This window comes from Ptychodera flava, chromosome 10, assembly GCF_041260155.1.
Source record: "Ptychodera flava strain L36383 chromosome 10, AS_Pfla_20210202, whole genome shotgun sequence".
NCBI classification, from domain to species: domain Eukaryota; kingdom Metazoa; phylum Hemichordata; class Enteropneusta; family Ptychoderidae; genus Ptychodera; species Ptychodera flava.
The window spans coordinates 16,193,879-16,219,220 of NC_091937.1; the positions used below are offsets into that span (position 1 = coordinate 16,193,879).

The 25,342-nt window shown below is 37.9% G+C and overlaps 1 protein-coding gene across 1 annotated transcript; it reads left to right on the plus strand.

Moving 5' to 3' along the window:
* Positions 1 to 305: 305 nt before the first annotated feature.
* LOC139142124 (DNA ligase 1-like) lies at positions 306 to 24,772 on the plus strand. Its single transcript, XM_070711954.1, has 6 exons — positions 306 to 510; positions 2,694 to 2,869; positions 10,098 to 10,280; positions 10,801 to 10,905; positions 11,929 to 12,064; positions 21,511 to 24,772. Exons 2-6 carry the CDS (start codon positions 2,716 to 2,718, stop codon positions 22,271 to 22,273), a joined length of 1,341 nt encoding a protein of 446 aa, XP_070568055.1. The 5' UTR covers positions 306 to 510; positions 2,694 to 2,715; the 3' UTR covers positions 22,274 to 24,772.
* Positions 24,773 to 25,342: the final 570 nt, after the last annotated feature.

Below are 25,342 nucleotides of genomic sequence, written 5' to 3' on the forward strand. Positions count from 1 at the left end.
GGGGATCAGCCACTTTCGATATCTGCAAAAAATAATCCCCCGCCCCAAAAGAAACTGACCAGTGCCTGAAAGGGGGCTTAAAGTCTATGCCACGATCTAGATTATCTTGCTAGGGAATTTGCTCACTACTCAATCGAAAACAAATGGTTATGACACCTCCATAATCCTTTTACAGACTAGAACAAATTTTATCACAGGGATCGACTCCCCAACTTTCAAGAAAGAAATCCTACCGGTAATTTGACCCCGTCTAATCTATTGGTTGTTCCCTACTTAATTTATGCATAAAGTTTGGTAGCCCGGATGAGGCACAGCGTCATAGTCGGAGGGAACATTGCAGTGTGTTGCACTTAGACCTGGCTTGGAGTATCAACACTTCTCCACATGTCGCACAAGGACTTTGAGTGCGATTGAAGGTCATCGTAGGGAACCAGCACGATAGCTGCGGGGGAAAGCAGTTTGCGTGAAAGGATTTCCGAAGAAGCGCTTTTGTGAACTCCATTACTTTAGGTAGGACATGTGTCGGAAAACCAGTTAGATTTGCGCATATCAAAAGTCTCTATATGCATGATATGCTGTGCTCCAATCAATGAATAATCTCCATAGGATTGGAAAGCTTGTGACCTGTGACACTGTCCTGTGGAGAGGCCGTGCTTGTGATCATGAAGAATAATGTAACAGGCGCTTTGAAATGGTCAACCATGGTCTGGTCCGCATGGTCTGTTGTGCGGTGTATATGCAAAATAAGCATTTTGAGGGAGGGTCCTAACCGAATAAACACCCTGGTCTTGGGCAGACAGCAAAGTTGTGGGAAAGTATGTCACACAGGCTTTTGACCCTCTGTTTACGATTACATAATAACCGCAAACGACTGGTGGCCCAGTTAACAGGGAAACTGGACTAAAAACAGACTACTCATCCAGTGTTTGTATTCCAAATTGTATGATTTTACTACTTTTTAGCTGACGTGTTCACATGTGTGAGCTAGTGTCATAGCGATGTGTGTGTGTGTGTGTCTGTCTGTTTACAAGATAACTCAAAAATGACGGAAACCTGCTATATATAATGATCTGTTAGATATCTGATTGTTCTGTGAAGCTTACTACTATTAATGAACCTGTTGTAAACCACATGAGCACATTCAGTGTACACCTGGTTACAAAAAGGGCTTACAAAGATCAGGCTATCTGACTACTGCATACAGTGGTCAATGAAGGTCACCAGTTATCGTAAACTAAAAGTGTTGTATTTAAAAGAGCATGTTTGTAATCTGAAAACAACTGATAAGTGGTATTCAGACGGACATAAGGCTTCATTCTACAAATATCTCAATCTAATTTTATCAAGTAGTTGCCCAGAAAACTTTGGCTATCAAAAGACATAGGCATTTTTTTTAAATACCACTTTTTAAACGTACATGTTGGTGATATTCCACTAAAGAGTGTCCTGAAAGTTGCTGACTGTAAGATAATGACAGTTTTAAATTATGCTGCTGAAGTATGGGGATTGCATGATGCTAAAGATATTAAATGTGTGGAAAATAACTTTTTGCGGCACAATTTGTGCTGAAAAAGATCGACTCCCAACAGTGCCCTAGACTTGAAACTAGCTTTTGTTTTCAGAAGTATCTATCTGTAATTCATAAAAACTTGAGTTTTTCAGGGCTGGACTGTTTTGCTTCAGACTATCAAGTTGTGTAATCTTGAGCAATGCTCATGGAAAATAATGAAACCACCATGATTGCAAAGAATTGTTTGGTATGGTGGTCAAGTTGAGGATGACTAATTTATCCATTATATGGAGCTTTTTTGGAAAAAATTGTTCAGATATATAATATTTTTGACCTTTCAGTTATGAATAAATTCTGTCAACTTATTGTATCAAAGAACATTTATCTGTTGTATCAAAACAGCAAGTTTAAATTTGTTTAATATAGTTGCATAAATGAGAAGGTCAAGATTGTAGCCCACAGAATATGTAGCTCATTAGGGGAAGACTGCATTAACTTGCATGGTACTGTATCTGAAACCCGAGTCCTTGCCTGACCAACTCGGGTGACAAACAGAAGACTTTTAATCCCCAAGGTGTGAATGTTCCATTGTTATGTTTATCTAATCCAGCTGGTGCCATTGTAGTGCCATTGTAGGAAAGGCAGGTCTGTGAAATCGATCCTCTAAGGAAGTCGGGTATTCCTAAGTTAATGGAGCTTTCCGTAATGTTATGTATGACCTTATACAAAAATGTGTGTACTGAATAAAGTTTCATTCATTGATTCTTTCTTTTTAGAGCAATTTTTTGAATTTTAGTTAAAGTATCATTTTAAAATTTGGTATACTTTGCTTTGGATGACTAGCAAATTGTGGTAAAATCAGTTGTGTAGTATTATTTTTGATAAAATCCAAGGACAGCAAACAGAATTTTCTTTAAGTGGCCTGATTGCATCAATATTCAAAGGTACCATATATATAGAAGCTTTCCTTACAAAATTACCACCCGATGTCTCTGAAATAGTCATGTGTATTGGTATTGGCTTTGAATGATCTATTAATTTGTAGGGGGTAATAATGCACTTTGTACGTACATGTAGTTATCATTTATTTGGACATTCTTACAGTTTTTTAGTCTCATTTCAGCATTTCAACCACTTCTTTGCACTTTTTATTAAAGAAGAATTTTTTCCCATTTATCTTCAGGAAAAGAGCAAGTGGCTAAAAGATGAGTAGTGGTGTGGACACGTCAAAGGGCATCAGCTTCTCCATGAGAAAGTTCAGCATCGGCACGTTTGAGATCAAACGCAAAGACATTTCTGAGAAGTGTGTCACTTTTAGTGAAGAAACCATCAGACTCTACGTGACTGTTAAAAGTGGAGGTTGGATTGATTTATTAACAGCATTTACAAAAAAATCTTGAGAAGGGTCAAATATATTTTCCAAAACTAACACGCATCCTTACGTACAGTATGGACCTGCTTGTAGTACCAAAAGTATTACTTCCCTTCCTGTTTATCATGTTCCAATCCCACTTTAATGCCATTTCCGCTTTCTGAAGGATGGGTCTATCAGGATATTTGAATATTTGATAGGTAGTTAGAGGCATAATCAACTTCACACTACATTTACAATATATCCAAACGTGTTCAAAGCACAAGTGAGCATTTGTTTGCCTACTCAAGTTACTACATTACTCTTACTTAAACACAAGCAGTTCATTTTTAGCTCACATTTGGTTATACCAATTTGAGTTTATCATATAGGCTGAAGTCGATGGTGTCTGTATGTATGTATGTATGTATGTACGTACAGTATGTCCGTCAACATCAAAAACACGCAAACCGCTGCACGTTTCAGCTTGGTATTTGGTGTGTGGATGCATCCTGGGCTATAGATGGGATTTTGTTCAAATGAAGTCTGCGTTGCCAAAATTATGCAAATGAGCTTACAAAATGTGAAAATGCTTAAGCATTAATAACTCAAGAACCGCTCTTTTGATTGCTTTGAAAATTTGTGTGCAAGTACCTTAGGTGAACCTTATACAGTTTTATAAATATTGTGATAATATCCTTAATTTTGTATTTTTGCTGAATTTTTTGGTGATTTTTCTCATTTTCAGTAAAAATTCTTCTTCTCTGAAACTGCCAGCCCAATCGCTCTCAAATTTTGGTTGTCTCTTTGCAAGGGTGTTGCTTTTCTACTTTGTTGAAATTATGACAAAATTAGGAAAATTATTATTTTTGAGCAATTTTGTCATTTTTGGTCAAAAAATCTTAAACAGTATTTCCTTTTTAAAACCCCTGGACAGGCAGCTTTCATATTTGGTACACAGACGTACAGAGATGACAATAGTTAGATATGTTGAAATTGTCCTGAAATATACAAATTTGTATTTTTAAGACAATATTGTCATTTTTGGTCAAGAAAACTTTATCTCAAAATTACTTGTTTGATAGCTTTGTAATTTAGTATAAAGTCCCTTGTTTGATAGCTTTGTAATTTGGTATAAAGTCCCGAAAGATGCCATTAGATAAATTTTCTGCTCAAAGTGATGGGAAACCCCAAAATTTGTATATTTCAGGTAATTTTCTCAGTTTGTGACCTTAAATGACCTACACCAACCCAGGATATGTTGTGAGGCAACTTTGAAGGCTGTGAACATAATTTTGTCATGTTTGGTATCATTTTGTAGGAAAATTTGATCCAGAAAACAAAGCTAAGGTGATTTTTTAGCTACTATAGACTATAGTCTATAGAAGCTATTGGGATGGGTATCCGTCCGTCGTCAGTCTGTATGTATGTATGTAATTATGTATGTATGTACCTTGTTTGTATGTATGTCCGTTTGTGAGGCGTCCGTCCACTCAAATATCTTGAGAACCGCAGTACTTACTGATTTGATATTTGTTGTGTAGATGAAAAATATGATTTTGAGAAACTATTTTTTTTAATTTTTTGATATTGTTGAAAATAGGCAAATTAATGCCAAAAAAGGTGTTTTTGGTAAAAAGTCTTCTTCTTCATAACCGCTGGTCAGACAGCTTTGTTATTTGGTATACAGGTCCCTAGGGATAACCCAACTTAGATTTGTTCAAATTTTGATGAAATATGCAAATGTGTATTTTTAAGGAATTTTTTTGTCATTTTTGGTCAAAGTTTGACTTACATTGTATGTAATTCTTGTACTGTATAAACCCTTTCAATTCACCCAGAAAAAAATAATGAATATGATTTTAAATAATTGAATTAATTAAGAAATCATCAAAGCCAAAATAATTATAGTGTGGAATTATCAGAAAGTTCAACTTTTTTTGACAGTTCATAGTGAATTGAGGATTAAAACATGTAAAGGCAACTTTCCTGAATCCCAACTTTGATATATTCTGAACCACCATTTATGTCATGCTAAAGAAATTGCTCATAATAGTTTGTCATGATAGGGTGGTCAAATAAATAGAGATAGAGAAAGTTCTAATTTCCATTTATGGTTGACTTGGTAAGGATAAAATGAGATTACTTTTTTAGGAAAAAAATAGAGTGGTCAATTAAAAGAGTGGTCAAAGTGATAGGGTTTTTATGGTAAAGCTGGGCTGTAAGATTCCTCATGTGCTATTTATAGCAGTTATGCAATCTGTGTAAACAGTGCAATGAAAGTGTAACATGATTCCTTATGCTTTTGATGACCTTGAACTTCTTAAGTTTCAAACATTTGTCTTTTCAGTGTGCTTTCTCTGAGTACGTACAGTCTCAACTTATTCGACAGAACTTACTTACAATGTTAATTTGAAAGTTAAAATGTGCTTGGTTAATAGGATGAAAATACTGATATTAAAAGATAATCAGCTCAAGATTCTTTATAACCTGACAGATATGCTGTTTTTTTATGACGTAAATCTTGATTTAAGCAAGTCTTGTTTACTTTAATTAGAATGTAATTAACTCTCGTTTATTTGCTATTATAGACTAATATAGTCTGATGAAATATGCAAATCTGTATTTTTACGGAATTTTTTCCATTTTTGGTCAGGCCATCCTGAAATGAGCTATCAAAGATATCCACCTTCTTCATCAATACATGTGTCACAAAAGGTTATTCTCTACATAACACAGCAGAGCTCTGTCAACTGTTGAGCCGCTTGTTTTTTCAAAACTGCTGGTCAGACAGCTTTAATATTTGGTTTACATGTCCCTAGGATGACCTTAGGCTGCGTTCAAAAAAAATGGTGGGGGGGGGGGGGGGGGGGCTGGAGGAATCGCGATTGAAATCTTATTTTTTTTCAGATCCCCCCCCTCAATACCCTCAAAAATTTTCAAGTCCCCCCCTCAATACCCTCAAAAATTTTCAAGTCCCCCCTCAATACCCTCAAAAATTTTCAAGCCCCCCCCCCCAAATTACCATATAGCCGCATATTTATTAGGAATGCACGCAGAGTAAAAAAAACATGTAATGTGTCGTTCTGCACGCAAATGTTCAACACTATCTCTTATCAGCAGGTTGTAGAGCCATATACCTAGGGCAAGTTCTTAAATTGATTCATTTTTAAATGCATCAGTGAACTTTTTGGATTTCTCAGTCTAAGCCCACTTGAGTTTATCCAACTCTGGCCAGTTCAATGGCACCAGCTGAAAAGCACACAAAATGACAATCATGAGAGAGTATGAAAATTATGTATTCCTAGCTACGTTTAACCAAATTGTGAAAAAATGAGCACAGTGACCTATCAAAATTTTTTTCTCAAAAGTACAAGACATATACAACTTAGATGCCACTTATAAAATGTTTTACAAAATTGACAATATTGGATTGGACAGTTAAAATATTCCATGAAATTAATGTTTTAATCTCAGAAATTTTGGGTGTAATAATGACAAATTTGATAAAAAATAAAAGATTCCATTTAGTCACACATTTTTCCATTTAAATTAGAGTCTTTACTATTCAAAGTTTTACTTTTGTGTTATTGGTACAATGAGATGTGAAAATTTCATTTACTGCATAAACTTGAAATGAATGGTTTTATATATTGATTTTAAGTGATTTTAGAAAAACTGACTTTTCATCGTATATTTGTATAAGATCAATTATGGTGACCCCATCTTTTTTCTCTAATATTTTATTGTTCTCATATGCCAGAATTCAAAAATCCATGGTAACTGTTAGTCCCCTAGTCTTCTATGTGTTGCTCTCTGGCTGGATCTTGTGTACAAGTAGATGTATGTTTCACTGTCAATTGAGTGTCCTATGACCGAAACTCTTTTTAAACTACATCAGAGTCAGAGCTACATGTATCACTCTCACTGCCAGTATGTAGTAGCAGGGCAGTTGTTGTATTAACTTTTTATATTGACAACATTTTTGTTCAGTTTATACAATTGTGTTCTTGTTCTATTCCCTACAGAATGTTGAGCTATCCAGTATTCAGCTTGCCAACACAGCCTACGTGTACCGTGCATTTGCATCATTCAATTATCACCAATATTTAGACAAACGGGCTTTGTTGACAAACTGAATAGTGTTTTTCAGCATGCTGTAGAGAGAAACCAAGAAACTGTGTTTGATACATTGCATAGAAATATTGAAAAATTATAAACAGTTGTAGCTCCTGCCCCATTACAAGGCAAACTTGTTCTACGAAAATTTAATGGCATTCAACATACAGTTTTAGACTTTTTTAAGATTAAAGACATAAAATATAACAAAACGGTTCTAGATTTTGTTTAATTATTACTAACATTAGAACCATTGGACGACATCAAAATGTTGGGAGTCACAATATTTTCAGGTCCCCCCCTATAGGCAGAGCAAAACTTTCACGTCCCCCCCCTCGACTACCCCAAAAATTTCGAATCCCCCCCCCTGAATTCCTCCAGCCCCCCCCTCACCACTTTTTTGAACGCGGCCTTAGTGAGATAATTTCATACAGTCAGGAAATACTTAATTTTGTATCCATGTCTATAGTAGCTTCAGGGACAATGGCCCTATGTTTTCATTTTGGACCAATTTTTGCAACCTTTCTATGTAAGACGTACAAGAACCGATGAGAAATTTGGATCCAGGATAATTCCAGATGTTGTAATCACCGCCCACAGTGGAAGGCATTTCACTATCTGTTACTACCTTAAGTGCTGTTTACATTAGAATGATAACACTCATGGCATTAATTAAAAAATATTCAAGGTTGTAAATGTACTTCCTGTCATTTGGTCTTATGTAATACCAAGGGGTGGAACATTTTATATTCAGGAGGGGGTAGGGTCTAGAAGATTGATGATGTAGCATTACTTTTTTACCAGATCCCTTGTGCAATTTTTGCCCACTCCCACCTTTTCTTTTTATCAAGCCTTCTCTGTTTTTTGTTGTTGACATTTGCTTATGTATTTAGGATCTGCTTGTCCCATTGCTATAGAAGTTGATATGCATGTTCCTAAAGATGACCTCAAGTACCTAAGTTGGAGACCTTATTTACTTTTGTCATTCTTGTTTTTCCTGGTTTAAATTTTTCTCGAATGGACCAATTCAAACCGAATGTGAGCACATAGTGTCCTTGACGGTATTTTTTGCTTTCTTAATGCGAACGTCAAAATGAACCGGAGATCAACTTTGATAAGCCCCTATCAATTTCCCTGCAATCTTCCAATATCCCTTGGAAAACACCGATGTACTTTGGTTAGTGTTGCTGATAAACAGCCAATAATTTGAATAAACATACAAGGCGCCTGCTGTGTTACTGCCATTCGATCTCCCTTCTATTTCTGGCTCCCTTTCCGGAAGAAACCATTTTGAAGCCCAAAGTGGTTGACAAGAAATGAAATAAAGCATGCGATTTTAAGACCTTTAATTGTAATATTAATTTCAAACTCGATTTTTCACAGAACCTGTTTTGCATTGTTACGTGTGTTGATCCTGTTATCGTGAAGTATTTCCCATATGCAGTCATGTCACATGACATACTTTACCCAAACTTGAATAGTAAATTCCATGAGCTTGCAAAGTAAACAAATGTCAGTGTGAGAGCACATGGATAGGCAATGGCAATGTTTCAAGTACAAGTTGAGTTCCACGGTAAAATTAGAAACATTCACTCGGAACGACTGAGATACAGCCAGTTGGTATATCTAGTGACAGACAATGTCGTTGTACTGAGTGAGGCCCTGATTTGACTCTCGGCCGGCCGGTGAACTTATACTCGTGGAAATGCCCAGTTCTCCAGTATTTCATTATGACATCGTTCACAGTGCTGAGCATGCAATGCATTTCTGTGGCGATACTGGTTTGGGAAACGCCTGTCAACCATTTTTCTATGATGGTCTTTCTTGCCCAAAAATCCATTGTAAGGCAAATTGACGTCGACAGAGACAAAAATATTCTCACGATTTTATGAACTGGCATACACTGATTACATCTGGGTCTCTCTATACTGGACCTAATGCAGTGCACATACTGATCGACAACCATAGATAAGACAGCAAAACTCAGCCAAAATTTCAGAGATTAACTGACACTGTGTTTATATCGCTGTTTTAAATCAAACTGATTACACAATCTCTGGATACAGAAATGGCATTTTGGTGAAATTTCAGCATCAAAAAAATCCTAAAACTTGACATGAGGACGTCATGTGCCGATCAACAGCATAGTTCACTGTGAACTGGCATTTATTGACTCATGCCATGGACTACATAGAGAGTAGAGAAACTGTCGATGATTGACTGCACGGAAAAGCAGTCTGCATCTTGTGAAAACAACAACATAGCAGTGAAAATTGTAATAGTCACCAGTAAAAACTCTTCACAGATGAAAGGATAATTGCTTCAAACTAAGAAACTTCATGTCCAGAGAATGAAAACTAACATCGTGGTCCGTGAATGAAAATAAACAATGGCGGACGTTACTGTGTAATGAACTATACTATTTAGGTGACGGGGGTGGGCAGGGTCAAAGGATCAAGAAAGTACTGGAAAAACATGTCATTTTCCTAACGATTCTGTCTCAGGAACTCCAGCGTCCCATTGTTTTGTGGTATATAACATGTGTGCCATGAGCTTCGTTGAATACACTGATATCAAACAGCCATAGCTGTAAACTGGCGCAAAATGGTTTGATCCATGCAGAAGCTTGCATAGGGAGATCGAATGGAGATAGCACAGCAGGCACAGTGTATGTTTACTGACCAAAGTACCTCGGTGTTTTCAAAGGGGTATTGGAAGATTGCGAGGGAAATTGATAGGGGCTTATCAAAGTTGGTCTCCGGTTCATTTTGACGTTCGCTTTATTAAAGGGCCAGTAATGCTAACTTTTGATAATTTTTTTTCATTATTGTTATTGTTTATATAAACTCTAACTTCTTATTCTACTCGGAAAACACTATTTAGCTTATCAACTTAGCGTCTATACGTGTAAAATGCAGTGTTACTGTTTACATTTGAATTCTGTAAGTCTGGACCAGATTTCATTGTCAACAATAACAATACAGTTCATACAGGTATGGGCTGAGTTGACAAGCTGGATACTGGTTGTATCACCAGTAGGTTGTTATTGTATGTTAGCACAGTGGTTAGTTACATGTAAGAGTAATAAAAGCCATGCAGCCAATCCTTTGGTTCTAGATCGCAGATGTGTAAAACTGAGGCCCAGTGACCTGATCCAGATTGAGTACTCCGTCGTCACCAAATGCGCTCTGCATACCCTCCTCATCCAAACAACACAGAAAAAAACCAAGGAGATTCAGAAAATCTGCTCCTGTGAAATGGACTACAACAGAGGTGCATGGTACGATCCGAGAAGTAAAGGTAAGTTGGTTAATGTGACTTTGATCGAGATTTTTTTAACAGTATTTTCAAACTGTTACCTAATTGAGGTAGCGTGCGCCTTGAAAGTGAAAGAGTTAAACTTTTGCTCAAGCTGTCCCTATGGAAACGTTTTTAACCATTCTCTTACCAAATCAAGAGGAAAAATCAGGGGTCACCGTGCAAAGTTTGGCGCCAGAGAAACAAATTTATGTAACATTTCATTTACCGATTTTTGAAATTCAAAATGGCTGCCACCTCTGTGTTAAGTCTATGGGGAAAAAATAGAATTTTTGATTTCCAAAAAAATATGAAGGTGTGCATTTTTCTTACCCATGAGCCCCTGCAATTAGCAGATCAGAAAAGATTGTAAAAATTAGTGTCTCTTAATATCTGTCCTTCTGTAACTTAAATACCCATGTTGATAAGACATATATTTCAAATATTCATTGGACCATGCTTTTGAAATCTCTACAAAAGTTGTACTTAACAGCAGTGTTTTTTTGTTCATGTCTTTTCTTAGAAGAGAGCCAAAGGCGGATTTTGTTGATCTTGGATGACAACAGTCTTGAGAAGCAGGCGGAAATTAAGAAGGTGCTGATTTCTATCGAGAAGAGCGTTAATGTCTGTGAGTACTGAGCTATTTTAGTACACATAGTATGCCCTCTAAACCAAACTAAGTCACGATCATAGCTCTGTTTTACTCCCATGAAAAGACATACAGCTGGCACAAAGAAATTTGCAAATTTCCTAAATTGGGTCAAAGAGTCCATAAGTGTTGTAAAATGAAAGACATGCTATGTACTACCAACTTGTTTTTGCTAAGGCAAGAGAATATTGTAAAATGGCAGTGGGCAATTACAGATATACCAGCACTGTACACTAATAATACATGAAGCTGCGTTCATATTTCCAGGGGTACTTGCACCAGGTACCTGTCCACAATTAACTGACCAAATAAATCTTTGTCTGAATACGTCAGCGTCATCTCTAAAATGGAAATCGCCATTGCCCATGTCAATGTTTCACTCACTATCCAGAACGCTGTTGTGCAGAATTTGTTCTTTTGTAGAAATTTTGGACATATTTTGAAATATGTCTGCCATATTTGTGCACAGTTTCTTATATCTATTTACTGCTGTATCTCATGAAAGGTATTCCTAGAATCAAATATTCATTAAGATATAGCAACTTCACAATGAACAGAGAAATTCGTAATCTTTACATTGCATACGGGGTACACCAGTCCTGGAACTATCATTTAACTAAATTACACTTCCAGAAATTGCACATGCAAGGAAGACAAAAGTACAATTGCTTATGGTACACTGAGCACTAAAGGACATGTTTATAGCTCAGACTACAAGATGCAACAATAGCCACATGCAACACTGACTAAATTTTTCTGCATTTTAAGCTGCAGTCTCTGATGTCGTACGCCTGTAGCTATATCTAGTACCGGTAACAACCTGTAACTGTGAACAGCGCTTTTTGGACATGTGAGAAAAATCATGCTATATCTGCTTCAGTACAACTATGTACACTCAGATATGACTTTATTCATAATCTTAGGCCCATCTTTCTCATTGACTTTTGAAGTTTGAATGTGATGTTTATAGAAAATTTTTCAACTATGACCCCTATATTTCAGGCAAGGAGTTTCAACTCACCACATTGGATTGGCAGAATGTCAATGAAATCATGTTGATGGTATCACAGGCAATAATCAAGCTGGAAGACAAAGATGGCAAAAAGGGCAGGTCGACGGTTGTTGACCCAAGAATTGGGTAAATTTTCTCTTATCATCACTTTTTTAATATCAAGGACTTTTTAACGTGTCATTTGAATTGTAGATGTTGATCTCACTTAAAAGGGAAGTTACAGGACCGTAGGTGCACTATATAGGTGAGCGGCCAGGACAGCTGAAAAATCGGTTTAATAGACCCACCGTACCCAAAGCTATGTCATACCTCATTTGAAAGCTTGTTTTGTCTACTTTTCGAAAATGCCTGCTGTATTGTCAAAATCTGGCAGCGTAACCATGGTAACCGGCTTCAAACAAAGTACACCTAATAATTACGATTTATGGTCAGGGACTGATATAACGCCCTAAACACCGTCTAAAAGTTAAAGTAATAACTGACTTGAGTCTATCTACAAGTATACTGTGCCATTCTGCAGTAAGCTACAAGTCACGTGACCGTTTGCGACATTTTCCCGCCGAAATAAGAAGATTTTAACTCTTCCGTATTTCAAAACAGTAACATCGTTCGATAACCGTCATTGTCTGGATTCATTAACCCTTTACTATTACAATTTAAAAACAGAATTTGCAAGTTTAACAGTTTGAAATTCAAATTAATCTCCTAAAACATAAAAAGCACGCACAAATTGAAAACAGCATGACTTTAATACACAAATAGTAAACAAAAGGATTGAAAATATTATTCAACATTGGCTTTGTCTTTCGGCCGTGCGTGCAATGGTGATAACCCCGGCTTACCAACCATTTAAGTAACTATATAGGTTGCATTCAGATATAAAGATACCGAACCTAAATATTAAATAAATAAATCAGCAAAATATGTAAATTAAATTAATCAAATGATGTGCTAATTAAACCAAAATGGGCCGATTAAGCCCGAATGGGCTTGAGCTAGTATAACTATTGCGCTGATTTAGAAACACAAATTTATGTAGTTAAAAATAAATTCAGAGGTATTATGACAGAATCTACATACTTTTAATGGTAAATTATGCACAGTAATCACACATTGTGAAATATTAAGGTTCTTATTTTATATTAATCTTCACTTTTGACCTCAAATTCATGTGTTAAAGTATTGCCACATGTTTCAACATTAGCCTGGCAGGTACACAAATCTGTGCAAGGTAGGTTATTTTGGTGGCATGCACACACAGCTATGCACCGGTTCCTGCCGTGGCATGAGCATATCAAGTCTTTGATGATCTCAGAAGCCGTTGGACCTTCAAAATAAACCCGGGACAATTTTAGGTCAGTTCTCTGCCACCCACAATCAGTTGGTGTTCCTAAATCAGGCATGCTTACATGTGCGGATGTCCAAATTTTAGTTTGCCACATTGCTCTAAGTACGTGCTGTTTGAAGCTAGCTTCACACGGAGGCAACTTTGACAGTGAAGCCTCCCTTTTTGTCGCCAATTTCACTCGCAACTTGTTTAAATTGTGATGCGACATCTTTTCTTTTTGTTTTGGGTCGTACAGAATAGCTATTAAGGTGCGGGACGCTTTTACTGCAATCTCTACATCGCTTTCTTGTAGCGAAAGGAGGTTTTGAAAATCTTCGAAGCCATTTGATTTCATGGCATTAATAACAGACTTCTTCCCGATACCCAGAAAAGAGGATGTTGAGTCACAGCCTGTTAGTGAGTGCACTGCAGGCAGGATTTGAGAAAAGGTAACAGGCACAGTCTGACAAATCTCGTGAACAGGTACGAATCTATGTGTATTTCGAACAGAAGTGGTGACACCTTTTTCTATCCATAGTTCTTTGAGATGTTGGATTTCAGGAAAGTAATGTACTGCTAAAACTAAAACATCTGTATCGGGGGATTTGATTATGACACGCTCTACCATTTTACCAGTCTCATTTACGAAAATAGTATTTATGGCATGTAGTAGCATACGTGTATCGGCTTCTTCCTGAGTGCTATACATATCGTGCATTTCATAAACACCATTTGCTGTAACACATTTGTTTCTTTCCCATCTGCAAAACCTCCAGCAAGTACAATTTCCATTCTGGATGGAGACTAAATTGCAATGGGGCATGGTTAACTAAGTAGCCACACAGGAATTTGGTGAGAGATTGTTTATTTTCAGGAACAGCAAGAAACTTATTCCAAGGGGGAATTGAACGTCCACCAATTACATTGTACTGCCTGGCACCCTCAACACCACAAGTCCTGCGTGCTCTCTCCCCACTTTTGACTGAGTCCTGAACATCGTATCTATCAAAAACATCAACAACTGTTATAGCCCTATCAAAACAAGTGATTAACTGCCTCAAATAGGCAGCGCCAAGGTCGTCAAATGTTTCCAAATTATTACCTTTAATCATTTGAATAATAGCCATTGCATCGCGAATGTATATAGTTGAACATTTTTCTATAGTTGGAAGCGTTTCTTGACTTATAACAGTCTCTTCGAGCTTCTGACCAAGTTCCGCTTTTGTACATTTTCTCATTGTACCATCTTCGTGGAAAAGAGAGACTGGAACTGGTCCAATAGGATGACTTAGGATATTATCCAGAGTAACATCATCCCGACAATTCGCAATTGTTAGAGCACGGCGAAAGACTAGTTCAGAACTGATGTTCGCATTCTTTATATGCCCTTGCTGCTTGATTTTTGTTTTCTTTGACATGTCACTAAATGTTTTAAGTTGTGACCGACTTATTGGAGCATAAAACTACCATTTTCATTTCAGAGAATGCAGAATTGATAAATACCTCCATCCTGCGGTTACCCATTTCAGTAGCATTGAGCAGGGATTTTTTTACATCCTCAGAGGCATGCATACCCGTGGATATATTAATCAGAATATCTGAGCATGCATCATCACTAATCTCAAAAGGATTTTTCATGTTATCCTTCAAGTGATTGACCAACGTTTGAACGTGATCTTCATCTTGTTTCATAGCAGCTGGTTGTGTCTGCCTATGTTTATTGTTCTCTACAATTGTCATTCCAGCCCTGTATTTCATTGCTATCGAATATCTTGCCGTAATATGGCGAGTTAAGGACCATCTCATCAAGGCTGATTTCTTGCGTGTCAAACCCACAATTCCCCCTTCACTTTTGAATCTCTTATAACTGTTTTTTCGGTTCCCATGTCACTCCAAATACCATTAAATCGGCCAGCAATTTCTCGAACACTAAATTGCCCGTCTTCAAATGCTGACTGAATAGTCTTTGGTATTTCAAGCATTTCTAAAATGTATGCTGGCATCCAACGCGAATAATTTGTCCTATTTGTACAGAAGAAATAAGGTAACATTGCTGCCACTGTGTGCAAATGTAAAACCCAATTACCTTCTCGTTCTGCTCTTATGTTTAAGAGCATGATGTGTGCGGCATCGAGAAACATATCCCAGTATTTGAAAGTTGGAGAATGTACTCCGCCAAATTCTTTAAATTTAATTAGAAGTGGCACAATATACTTCAGTACTGAAGCATCGAGTGTTTTGACTGCAGTAAGACTGTCATTTTGATCACCTTCAGTCAATGTTACTTGTACACAAGCCAACTGTTGCCAAACTTCGTTTGGGATAGTTTGCAGATACCGTTCACGCTCACACCACTCAAAAAAGGCAGTGAAAAAAATCTGGTTTAGTGCCTCATATGCAAGAGACAACCCTCTAACCGCCCGCTTGAACTGTTTCCCGGCAAGCATGAGATTTACAGTTGAACCAGCATAAACGCCAGAGTCCACTAAAAGATCGCCAAGACCACCATCTCCCCACAGTCGCCCAATTGCTGCAATGAAACTGCAGAGGGCGTGGAACCCACCTAAACGTACATGGTGCATCTTAAAAATATCTGGTTTGCTCCACTTAACCTGTTGAGCTATAGCATATAGCTGCTGATCCATAGTTTGAATGGACACACTTTGTCCGAGTTGTAAGCACATTTGTCTGCACTTTATCATAGTAGTATAAATAGTTGCCATATCTGCAGGTTTGAATCGATTACAGGAGCGTAAGCAACTGCTGTAAAGCTTTCTTTTTTCTCACTGATCATAGCATTAAAGCCAGTCCAAAATGGCACAACTTGGTTATCATTAAAATCAAGTTCAACGGGGAGAGGTAACACATTTCTGGGAAAAATCTTAATAGAAGCCAGGAAAGGTCACGTACCGAAACGGGTGTATTTACTGTGCATAAAGCGATTTTCTTGACCGGGTCCGTATACCGTGGAGGTTCAGGACGAGTGTTTGGTTTTCTGAATGTTTCGCATTGCATAAGATTTGTTATGTCATCTGACATATGTAGGGATTTGTACTGGCCTCGACTGATGGGAGTAGATACTTTATTTGGGGTACACATTGCTGTTGAAAAACAACACGGGCCATCGAGTGAAAGGTGTTCTTTCCATCAATAGTTTCTGCATTTATATCAATATTATCATCTCCTTCATGGACTAAATTTCCACCTGATTGAATGGGAATTATTTCACTTGGAACGTAAACACCTTCTTTAATCCTGTTTATCTCTTGCTCAGCTGCACTTGTCATGAAACGTCGAAGTTCGTCATAACTAATTGAAAACCCATAGGCATGTAAAATATCAATTAATGCTTTAGATCCAAAATCATTGTGGAGTTGTACTGCAAGACCCACATGTTGAGGAGTGAGATTAATTCCATTTCCAAATAAAATACATTCAGCAATTGAGACGCACTTTCTATTGACATCACCCGATGTCTTGTAATCCGGGTTTGCTGACTCATATGCTTTTTTATCTATGAGCCAAAGTATCAAACGGTATAGATTTTTTGGTATGAGATTAATTGAAGTTTGTATACTGACACCATCAGGAGTGGGATACTCATTTACATTTTGTATGTCAGATATTTCACCCCTCAAAATTGTTGCTGCATCGTACAAAATAGAAGTGGGATTTATTAGGCTTCCGTCCATGAATGAATGACTTCTTTCTTTGGATTTTTCATTTTTTAAATCTCGTTTTAACTCATTCGCTGCTCTGATAGCATCCGCAAGTGTAATTTTGCTGCTAATTACTATATTTGACATCCCTTGCCCCTGTTGGGACTGAATGGCAATTGCGTCACCATAATGTTTCGTTAGTCTATTTTTTAATTTGGAACTTGTGTAGTGGCCTGCATTCATTTCATTTGACAACAGCTCTTTAAACCTTTCTAAAAGGTTTGAAAGTAGCAGTGACTTCCCTTTGATGAGAAGATCCTCGTTAATTTCGCCGATTAACATGTCAAAGGCAGTTTGGTAATGATCGGTCTCTGCATCCGTCGATGCAACAGATGCTTTGATGTTTCTCTTACCGATATATGTCGACAGACATCCAACATGATATACGACATCTTTTGCGATTAAAGCCCCAACTCCCGTATAAAAGCGCGAGAACCTACGAGAGTGGTCATAATGGTGGGATATTCAAACGTACTCGGTACGCTCTGGACGTCGTCTATAAAAACCGTTAATTTAGAAATCTACCGATTAATTTTTTTCTTGGAAATTGAGGGATATGTGTATAAGTATTTGGAGCACAATATACTTGGTTTCTGACGAAATCAAATTTGAAATGACGTCTGGAACCAGGAAAAGGATAAAATACTTGCCGGTAATATCGCCGGTATAACGTTCGATGTTCAGTTTGAATCTGCATGATTGACATGATATGCAAATTGCAAATGAGTCATGAGCGATACGTTGTTTACTTTTTACGTACGTAGCGTTTATTGTTCAACGCGGGGGAAAACACCAAATACTCGGAGCGTACCGAAAGATACAAACGCACACACACTGTGTATAATAAATACATGCAAACACATTTGATTAGGTAGTTCTCTTTTTGGAAAATTTGTTGGTCCTGAAAAGGACCGTTTTCATTTATGTGGCCTACCTGAGCCGTACATTTTACAGACAGGAAGGCCTATACTGTCATTTATGCCCGACATAAAGTACGGTTGAGACCACGGGCAAGTACCAGCACAAATTCTGGCATGATCTCTCACTTTGTCTACACTGTCTGTATATCTTCTGTCTTCTTTTCAAATTTCAAGTTTTACCCTCGAGTCAACGTACTGTTGTATGCGTAACTATCGCTTACGCTTAGCTGTAAAGTGATATACATTTTCTTTCCCGATCTAAAGCCGTGCATGCCTATGTAACACAAAACAAGTAGCCTCCAGAATCCAATGTGCTGACAAAACCGGGATTTTTTTTGACGCCTGCTATCGCCTTCGGCATATTCGGTCGTCACTGCTGGGTCACTTATGCTGAGCAGACGTCGAGTTGACAAACGTCGTCGGCCGGCGGCAGCTGAGGTCACCGTACCAATCAGTCACATCAGTTGCACTCAAATGTCCGCGCTCGATCCCCATCACAGCTAGCTCCAATTCATTCCTGGCAAAGAAAATTCCCGAGGCTACCTCTAGTGCTCATCAGTGACCGCTATCTTCATAAAGCCAGTTGACATAGTGTGATTAGCAGTCTGACTCTGACTACCACGCGTTTGTAATGAACTAGTATCGCGACTGCGTGGAGAGAGTAGAAGTGCAAGTGCACTCGATTTTGGCGGGATCGTTCAAAGTAGCGAAATACTAGAACTCACTATTTTATAAGGAGGGATGAACATTGAAATGAATACTCCGAGAGATCATGCGATCACTTTATTCTGATTTTATTTTAGGTGATTAAATATTAACAGGTTTGATTTCTAAAATAAGTATTTTTCAGAAGCTTTTTGAAATAATCATAAGACACACCACATTTCATTTCGGTCACCATAAAACTTGTAATCGAAGCCGTGGGAATAGTCGTCGGTACCCTCCATCCGCGACAGCGCCGAGTTCATCAGACAACGAAATTTTGAAAAGGAAACTACAACTACCATCCGAGAACTGTGGAAAACTACGTTTTATAATGGAGACACAGCCCTGCCTCGCTAAACTAAGGTAGAATGAGGAAAGGATTGTTTGTATTGACAAAAGCTCTACAAAATTTGGTAGACGACTCGGCCGTTGAGCATTGTGGTAAATGTCCAACGTTGAAATAATCACACTCGATAAATTTGGACATCTAGTGATGATCTAGTAGGCGAATTTGCTGTTCTTTCAGAACTGTTTTGATTTTTTCCCGTTCTTTCCTGAAATGCGGCATTTCTAGGACGGCGTTTGGACAAAACAGTGCTTCATTATCAAGGCAAATACGACTCTGCAATCAAGACTCCCTGCAAGAGTGATGTACACTATGACTGACTGAGCCGAGGAAAACTCCGATAATAGATCCCGTGGCAGAAAAACTACTCGTTGGATTTCTGCATCGTTTACCCGTATACAAAGATGCGGATAGCTATTGCCACTGCCATGATATGCATTATGTTGAATCATTCAAAAACGCGCAGAATACAATGACAAACGCTTCGTTTCGGACAGAAAACGTATACCATGACGCATAGGGGTGTCGATCGATCGCCTGGCAACGTCATCACGGTTTGTACAAATCCGAGGCGACGCCGCGCCGAACCTCTGCTCCAGTAAGACTTCGGAAAAAGTCTATGTTCAAGACAAACCTATGGGGGAAATGAGTGGATGTATCGTATGGAAAGTAAACCGTAAAATTGGGTGAAAATAGTATACGTAAAGTCACCGTGCAGTCAATGTTTACATTATGTGGCGTGCACGTTCTATTTTTGGAGGTGTTCAACCAGCTGTTTTAATTTGCTACTTTTTGTTCACAAAGATACCATATTAGTTATGTTTTGCTCCGCCCATTTTTATCGATTTTTCTCGGTAGGGCCCTACCGAGAGTTACCGGTTTAAATCTTCATGCTGAATTCTATGAAGCATTTTTAAATCTCCCCGACTTTCTGCAGCTCTTTTCAGATTTTCACCCCTTTCAAAAGTTTCTATTTTATGCAATTTTTTATCCTTTTTATGGTATACTTTTTGGCATACTATACATTTGGAAAAGTCAGTACTTTCAACTGTTGATCTGTTACATCTGCCTGATACCATATCTGGAGTGCAAATTTTATCAGAAAAGTTCCCTGAACCATGTGCGTCATGCTCACCTTCCCCTGCACACTTTTGAAAAGATAGATTTCTCTTGCTGACATACGAATGCAAACATTTTCTATGATATCTTATTTCCGCATTATCTAAGTCTGGAAATTTTTCTCGTAAGCGGATGAACACATCATCTCTTCTAACCTCAGCAGCATGGAAGAAACTAGTTATTCCCTTTGGTGTTGCTAAACTGAGACTCTCATTTTGACTTTGCTGGCAAATCACACACCGTGCAAAGTTAGTAGAGAATCTACGCCGTTTTGGAGCAAGTTTTAAGGGGCTCTCCCCTAAACTTTCGCTGGATGCCATGACTGTTGTCTATGATAAGCAATGTCAAATCGTCAAGTGAACTTTGGAGATTTTAGAGTGCATTCAGTTTCGATGCGCACAGAGCGTCACCTGAAAACGCCAAGCTGACAACTATCAACTGGACTCAACCTGAAATATTGCTCCTTTTATGCTCTGGTTTCCCGCGTAAAATACCCGCGAGAAAGAAGGGTCGATGCGTACAGCACAGGGGAAACTCGAAGTATCACCTGAAAAGCCAAGCTTGCAACTGGGCTCAACCTGAAAAATTGCTCTTTTTATACTCTGGTTTCCCGCGTAAAATAGCGAGAACAAAAGGTTCTTTGATACATTGTATTTATTTTTAGCGACAAATCTTGAAAGCACGCAAAATAAAGGAGACTGTGTTTGCCTTAGCCGGCTGTGTGATTCAGCTGTTCAGCACGCGCGCATCTTCAAAGCAAACGCGCACTAAATATTTGGGTGCATGAATGGTCACGTGACAGAAAGTTATGAGATGCGGTGTCGAGAAGTTAAATATAGAACTATAAAGATGTAATTACAACTGCAAGCTGTAGAATGGGTCAGTTTCAACATATTTAAAGACGATATCGCTCTCACGCACGCGTATTTAGAGTTAGATATATTTTAACAGTTTTAAGGTCACGTGACATAGTAATTATGCAAACATATTTCATAATTAATACTCTGTTTTACAGTATGGATGATAATATAACACACAAAAGCAAATTGGTAACTCAAACCAAATCCATTCCATCAAGAATTGCAGACATGGTTAAAAACGTTGAATTTAATGCACTTTGTTTAAGGCCCGTTTCAATGGTAACGCTGCCAGATTTTGACAGTACAGCAGGCATTTTCGAAAAGTAGACAAAATAAGCTTTAAAATGAGGTATCGCATAGCTTTGGGTACGGCGGGTCCATTAAACTCGAAAACTAAGCCACTTTTCTTGAATTGGCCGCTCGCCTAATAGGCTGATTTCTGATGACGCCGCCATTTGCATACACTGGGCAGGAGTTTTTGAATTCTCACGGCATCGCTTTGACTGAGTGATAAATTTGAATAATCATGATGGGCACTTGATTTCTTCAACAAAGTCCCGCGTCTTTGAATTACAGATACAAGAGGCCGCTAGAAAACCAGAATGACACGTCAGTCTCCAAACATCTCAGATCAAGAGAAAACCCCCCGAGTGGATCATCTAATGTACAAGACAAAACAGCGAACGCTGATGAAGAGCTGAACCAGAAAATCAAAGGTTTCCGGGCGGTGCTGGCCGACAAAACCTCAAACATCAGCAAACTTAAACAGCAGATGGAAGAGCTCGAGAAGGAAAGGAACCTGGCGGAACTTAAACACAAGGAAGAGATCGGCAAAGCCAAGGCTAACATGGAAAGCCTCAAGGAAATCACTGAAACTGTGCAGAAGGAATTGAGGGATACCCTGGCAGAGAAGGAAGCGCTGCAAGGAACTCTTGCCAAGGGAGATGACCATCTTAAAGAAACTTTGGAAAAGCAACTGAAGGAACACAAAGATGAAACCGAGGCTATGGTCAAGAAATACACAGATATGCTGTCGAGCAGCAAACGCGAGAAGGTAGAGGCGGAGAAAAACTTGAAGGCGAGCCAAGATGACCTGCAGGAGTGCCAGAAAAATCTTCAAGAATGCCAAGAGTCGCTGAAGAAGTCTCAGGAGTCGGTGAAGGAGTGGGAGAAGAAGTCGACGGAGAGTCTGGCCAGCCTTTGCAATTTGCGGGCATCCGTGTGTAAGTTATTGATGCTGGTGGTTCCTGATTTAGAACAAGGGACGGACATTAAAGTGAACAGCGAAGTGGATGACATGCTGAAAGAAATAATATCCCAGGCAGAAAGTATTGGGTAAATCAGAACCTGAATTACAACTATCTGCCCCACAATATCAGTTACCATGATTTTGCTGGTCTGATGTTGGTATTGATATTAAAGGTATACTGTCACCTGTTCCAATTTTGTCACAGTTACCATGGAAAGAGAAAATCTAACCAATAACAGATTTTAGGCGGGTGGCCGCTTTTTAAAAACAGCGCCCTCACATGGGTATTTTGAATACAAAAGAAAACCCCTTTGAACATATATGGGCATATCTCGATTACAGGTGACTGTATACCTTTAAACACAAAGTTGTTATCTTTGAACAGGTTCTGCACAAGAGCATTTTATGGGATGTGCCAACCCTTTTTTAAGCAATCTATTCATATGTTGATAACTATACAAAAGAATACCTTTTCACAACAAAAATATGCTAATTATGCATTGTTATGTAAATCAACCACATCCTATGTTTTTTCCATGCTGTGGAGAACACAGTTTCACACATGTTTGGTTATTTTGCTCACGTGTTCAAAGTTGTTATTAAGAACGACATCCTGTTTTCAGCAGTCAAATATCTGCTTTAACTCTTTATATGTAAACACGTTTGACATGTATATTTCAATGCATGCAAGAAATTACATATTAGTCGCTATCTGTTTGTTTTCATCTTCCAATGACAAGCTAAATCCTGCTAAGCAGAGCAGCTGAAAATTTTCAATGTCTACAGCCAAATTGAGATATGGATGGCTATAGTGGAACAAAACAGTTGATGATACACGATTTTTCATCTAAACAGCTCAGAAGCAATGATAAAAAAACGGTGACATCGACTTTCATTGCACAGTGTCTGATAAGTCTACATCTGGCCCTGGCTACTCTGAAGGACCCATAAGAGTTCACACTTTCCGTGCAACATGTTTACCAAACTAATCTTGTTCGATGTGGTTTCACAATATATTGTAAAAAGACTTGCCATGACAAACATATTCATTTGATTTTACTTCAGCTATCAACCATATTAAATGATTCTTAATATGTCAAAGAAACTTATTATTCGTATATTAATTTTCTATGATATGATTTAATGTAGATTTGATACACCTGTAATGTAAACCTCATATTGAAATGCTGCTATCAGTATTGGATGTTCTACTTAAGTTTGTATATCAATTTTTATGCTCCATTACCAAAGTGTGGTGTCCTGGGGTAGATGTGCCATTTTGTTTGCACATTTCAAAGCTGTCTGAACAATGTTCTTTTCTTTTATGTACTAATATACTTTTGAGTTCTCCTGCGTCTGTTTCTGAACAATCATTACATTACGTCATCTGTCATCACATGACCTAAAAAGTTTTCAGTAGCCAGAAACAGTTGATCCGTCACATTTCCTGTACACTACCCGGAAAAAAGAATAACGCAGAAACAAGCTATCACACAAGATGTTTTTGTAAACTTAGACTTTCTAGGAAATATTGCAAGCTGAGAAGAAAAGTGATACTCAATCCATAAATTTTTCTTGATGAGCTAACATCTCCCCCAAGGTGTATTGAGATTTTAAAAGAACTTGCAGACATAGTAACAGTCAAGGTGTCACCCCATTTACACAAAAGCCTAGCATAACTCTATCTTGGCACACCCAATCACAAACTTTCCAATCTTTTAACCACTACTCATCAGGACAGTCTCCCTAAAATTTTTTATCTTCCAGAAATCACAAACTTAATATCTGTTTCCACTTCCCACCGTATGTATCCATATCACTGCCATTTTTGCATATGTTTAATGTCTCCTTTCTGCAAGTTTATGAAGCTCACATACCAACATCCTCTCTTATTCCAATTGAGACGATTGCAGTCAATATGCCAGTCACGTCTCCCTTCCTGTGAGATAGATGTGTACATCACTGCCATTTCAAACACTGCCTCTTCAAATCACTATCAGTATCACTGCCTTCACATACATGAATATAGATAATGCCATGGATAAGAAATGTTTGTCATGTGGTAATGTTTATTTGGAAATATATTTATCATCTATTACTTTTCATTTTTGCTGACGACTTTTCTGAACACGTACCACCAGGCAAACAAAAAACTTTCCAATTTGCAAGAAATTAATCAGTGGGAAAGTTCAAGGTATGATATTCTCTTTTGCGATCATGTGACTTTTTAATACCAATCACGAATCTGTTTTGTGATCATGTGACTTTTAAACACCAATCACCAATCTGTTTTGTGATCATGTGACTTTTAAACACAATCACCAATCTGTTTTGTGATCATGTGACTTTTTAACACCAATCAGTGGTACAGTGTAAATGATATTCTTTCACACACATGGGTATTTACATCAAATCATCTTTTGTATGACCAGAAGAGTCTGACAGTATAGCTGATTCTAGGCAACATTAGCTTTTGACTTTAACAGTTGATCTTTTTGAGCATGTTATATCAGAGACAATTATTAACAAAATTAAGTAGCTTTACATTGTTTTTATGAAATAAAAGTTTTTATGACCAAGAACAGTTTTGAGTGTGTTCATTTTCTTTGAGGTTCCAGGTTTGTACAGTTGGTAGAGAAAATGGTGTCATGCCATAACAGTCCCAAGATTTCAGAGCATACAAGGTGCTCCATCAAGGCTGCAGGGTTTCCACAATTCGGGGTGGGGGGGGGGGGCAAGGCATGCCATTGGATAACATTCAATTGTGTCACCTCTTCCTGGTGCATAGTGGAAGACAAGGGCATTTGAAGTACACCTGTATCATAATGAATATTTGTGCTTTCCTTGATTTTGTTACTTATAACATTCCAGGCCCTTCCAATCAACTGTTCTACACCTCGTTGAAAAGGAATTTTTTGAATACTTTTAAAGACCAAATTTGTAAGATTTTGTGGGGTCAAACAAAATTAGCTCTAATTATCATTAGTAGATCTTTCACAGGTACTATTCTGTACACTTTAGTAGTAGTAGGTTGAACACTCATTAGATATCTCCTTTGCAGATCAATGAAGACCGGTGTTGGTAGTCTGTAGCTAAGATTACAAGAGTGTTACCAATGAACTTTCAATCTTTGGAATGTGAAATTCAGTCAACCAGTGA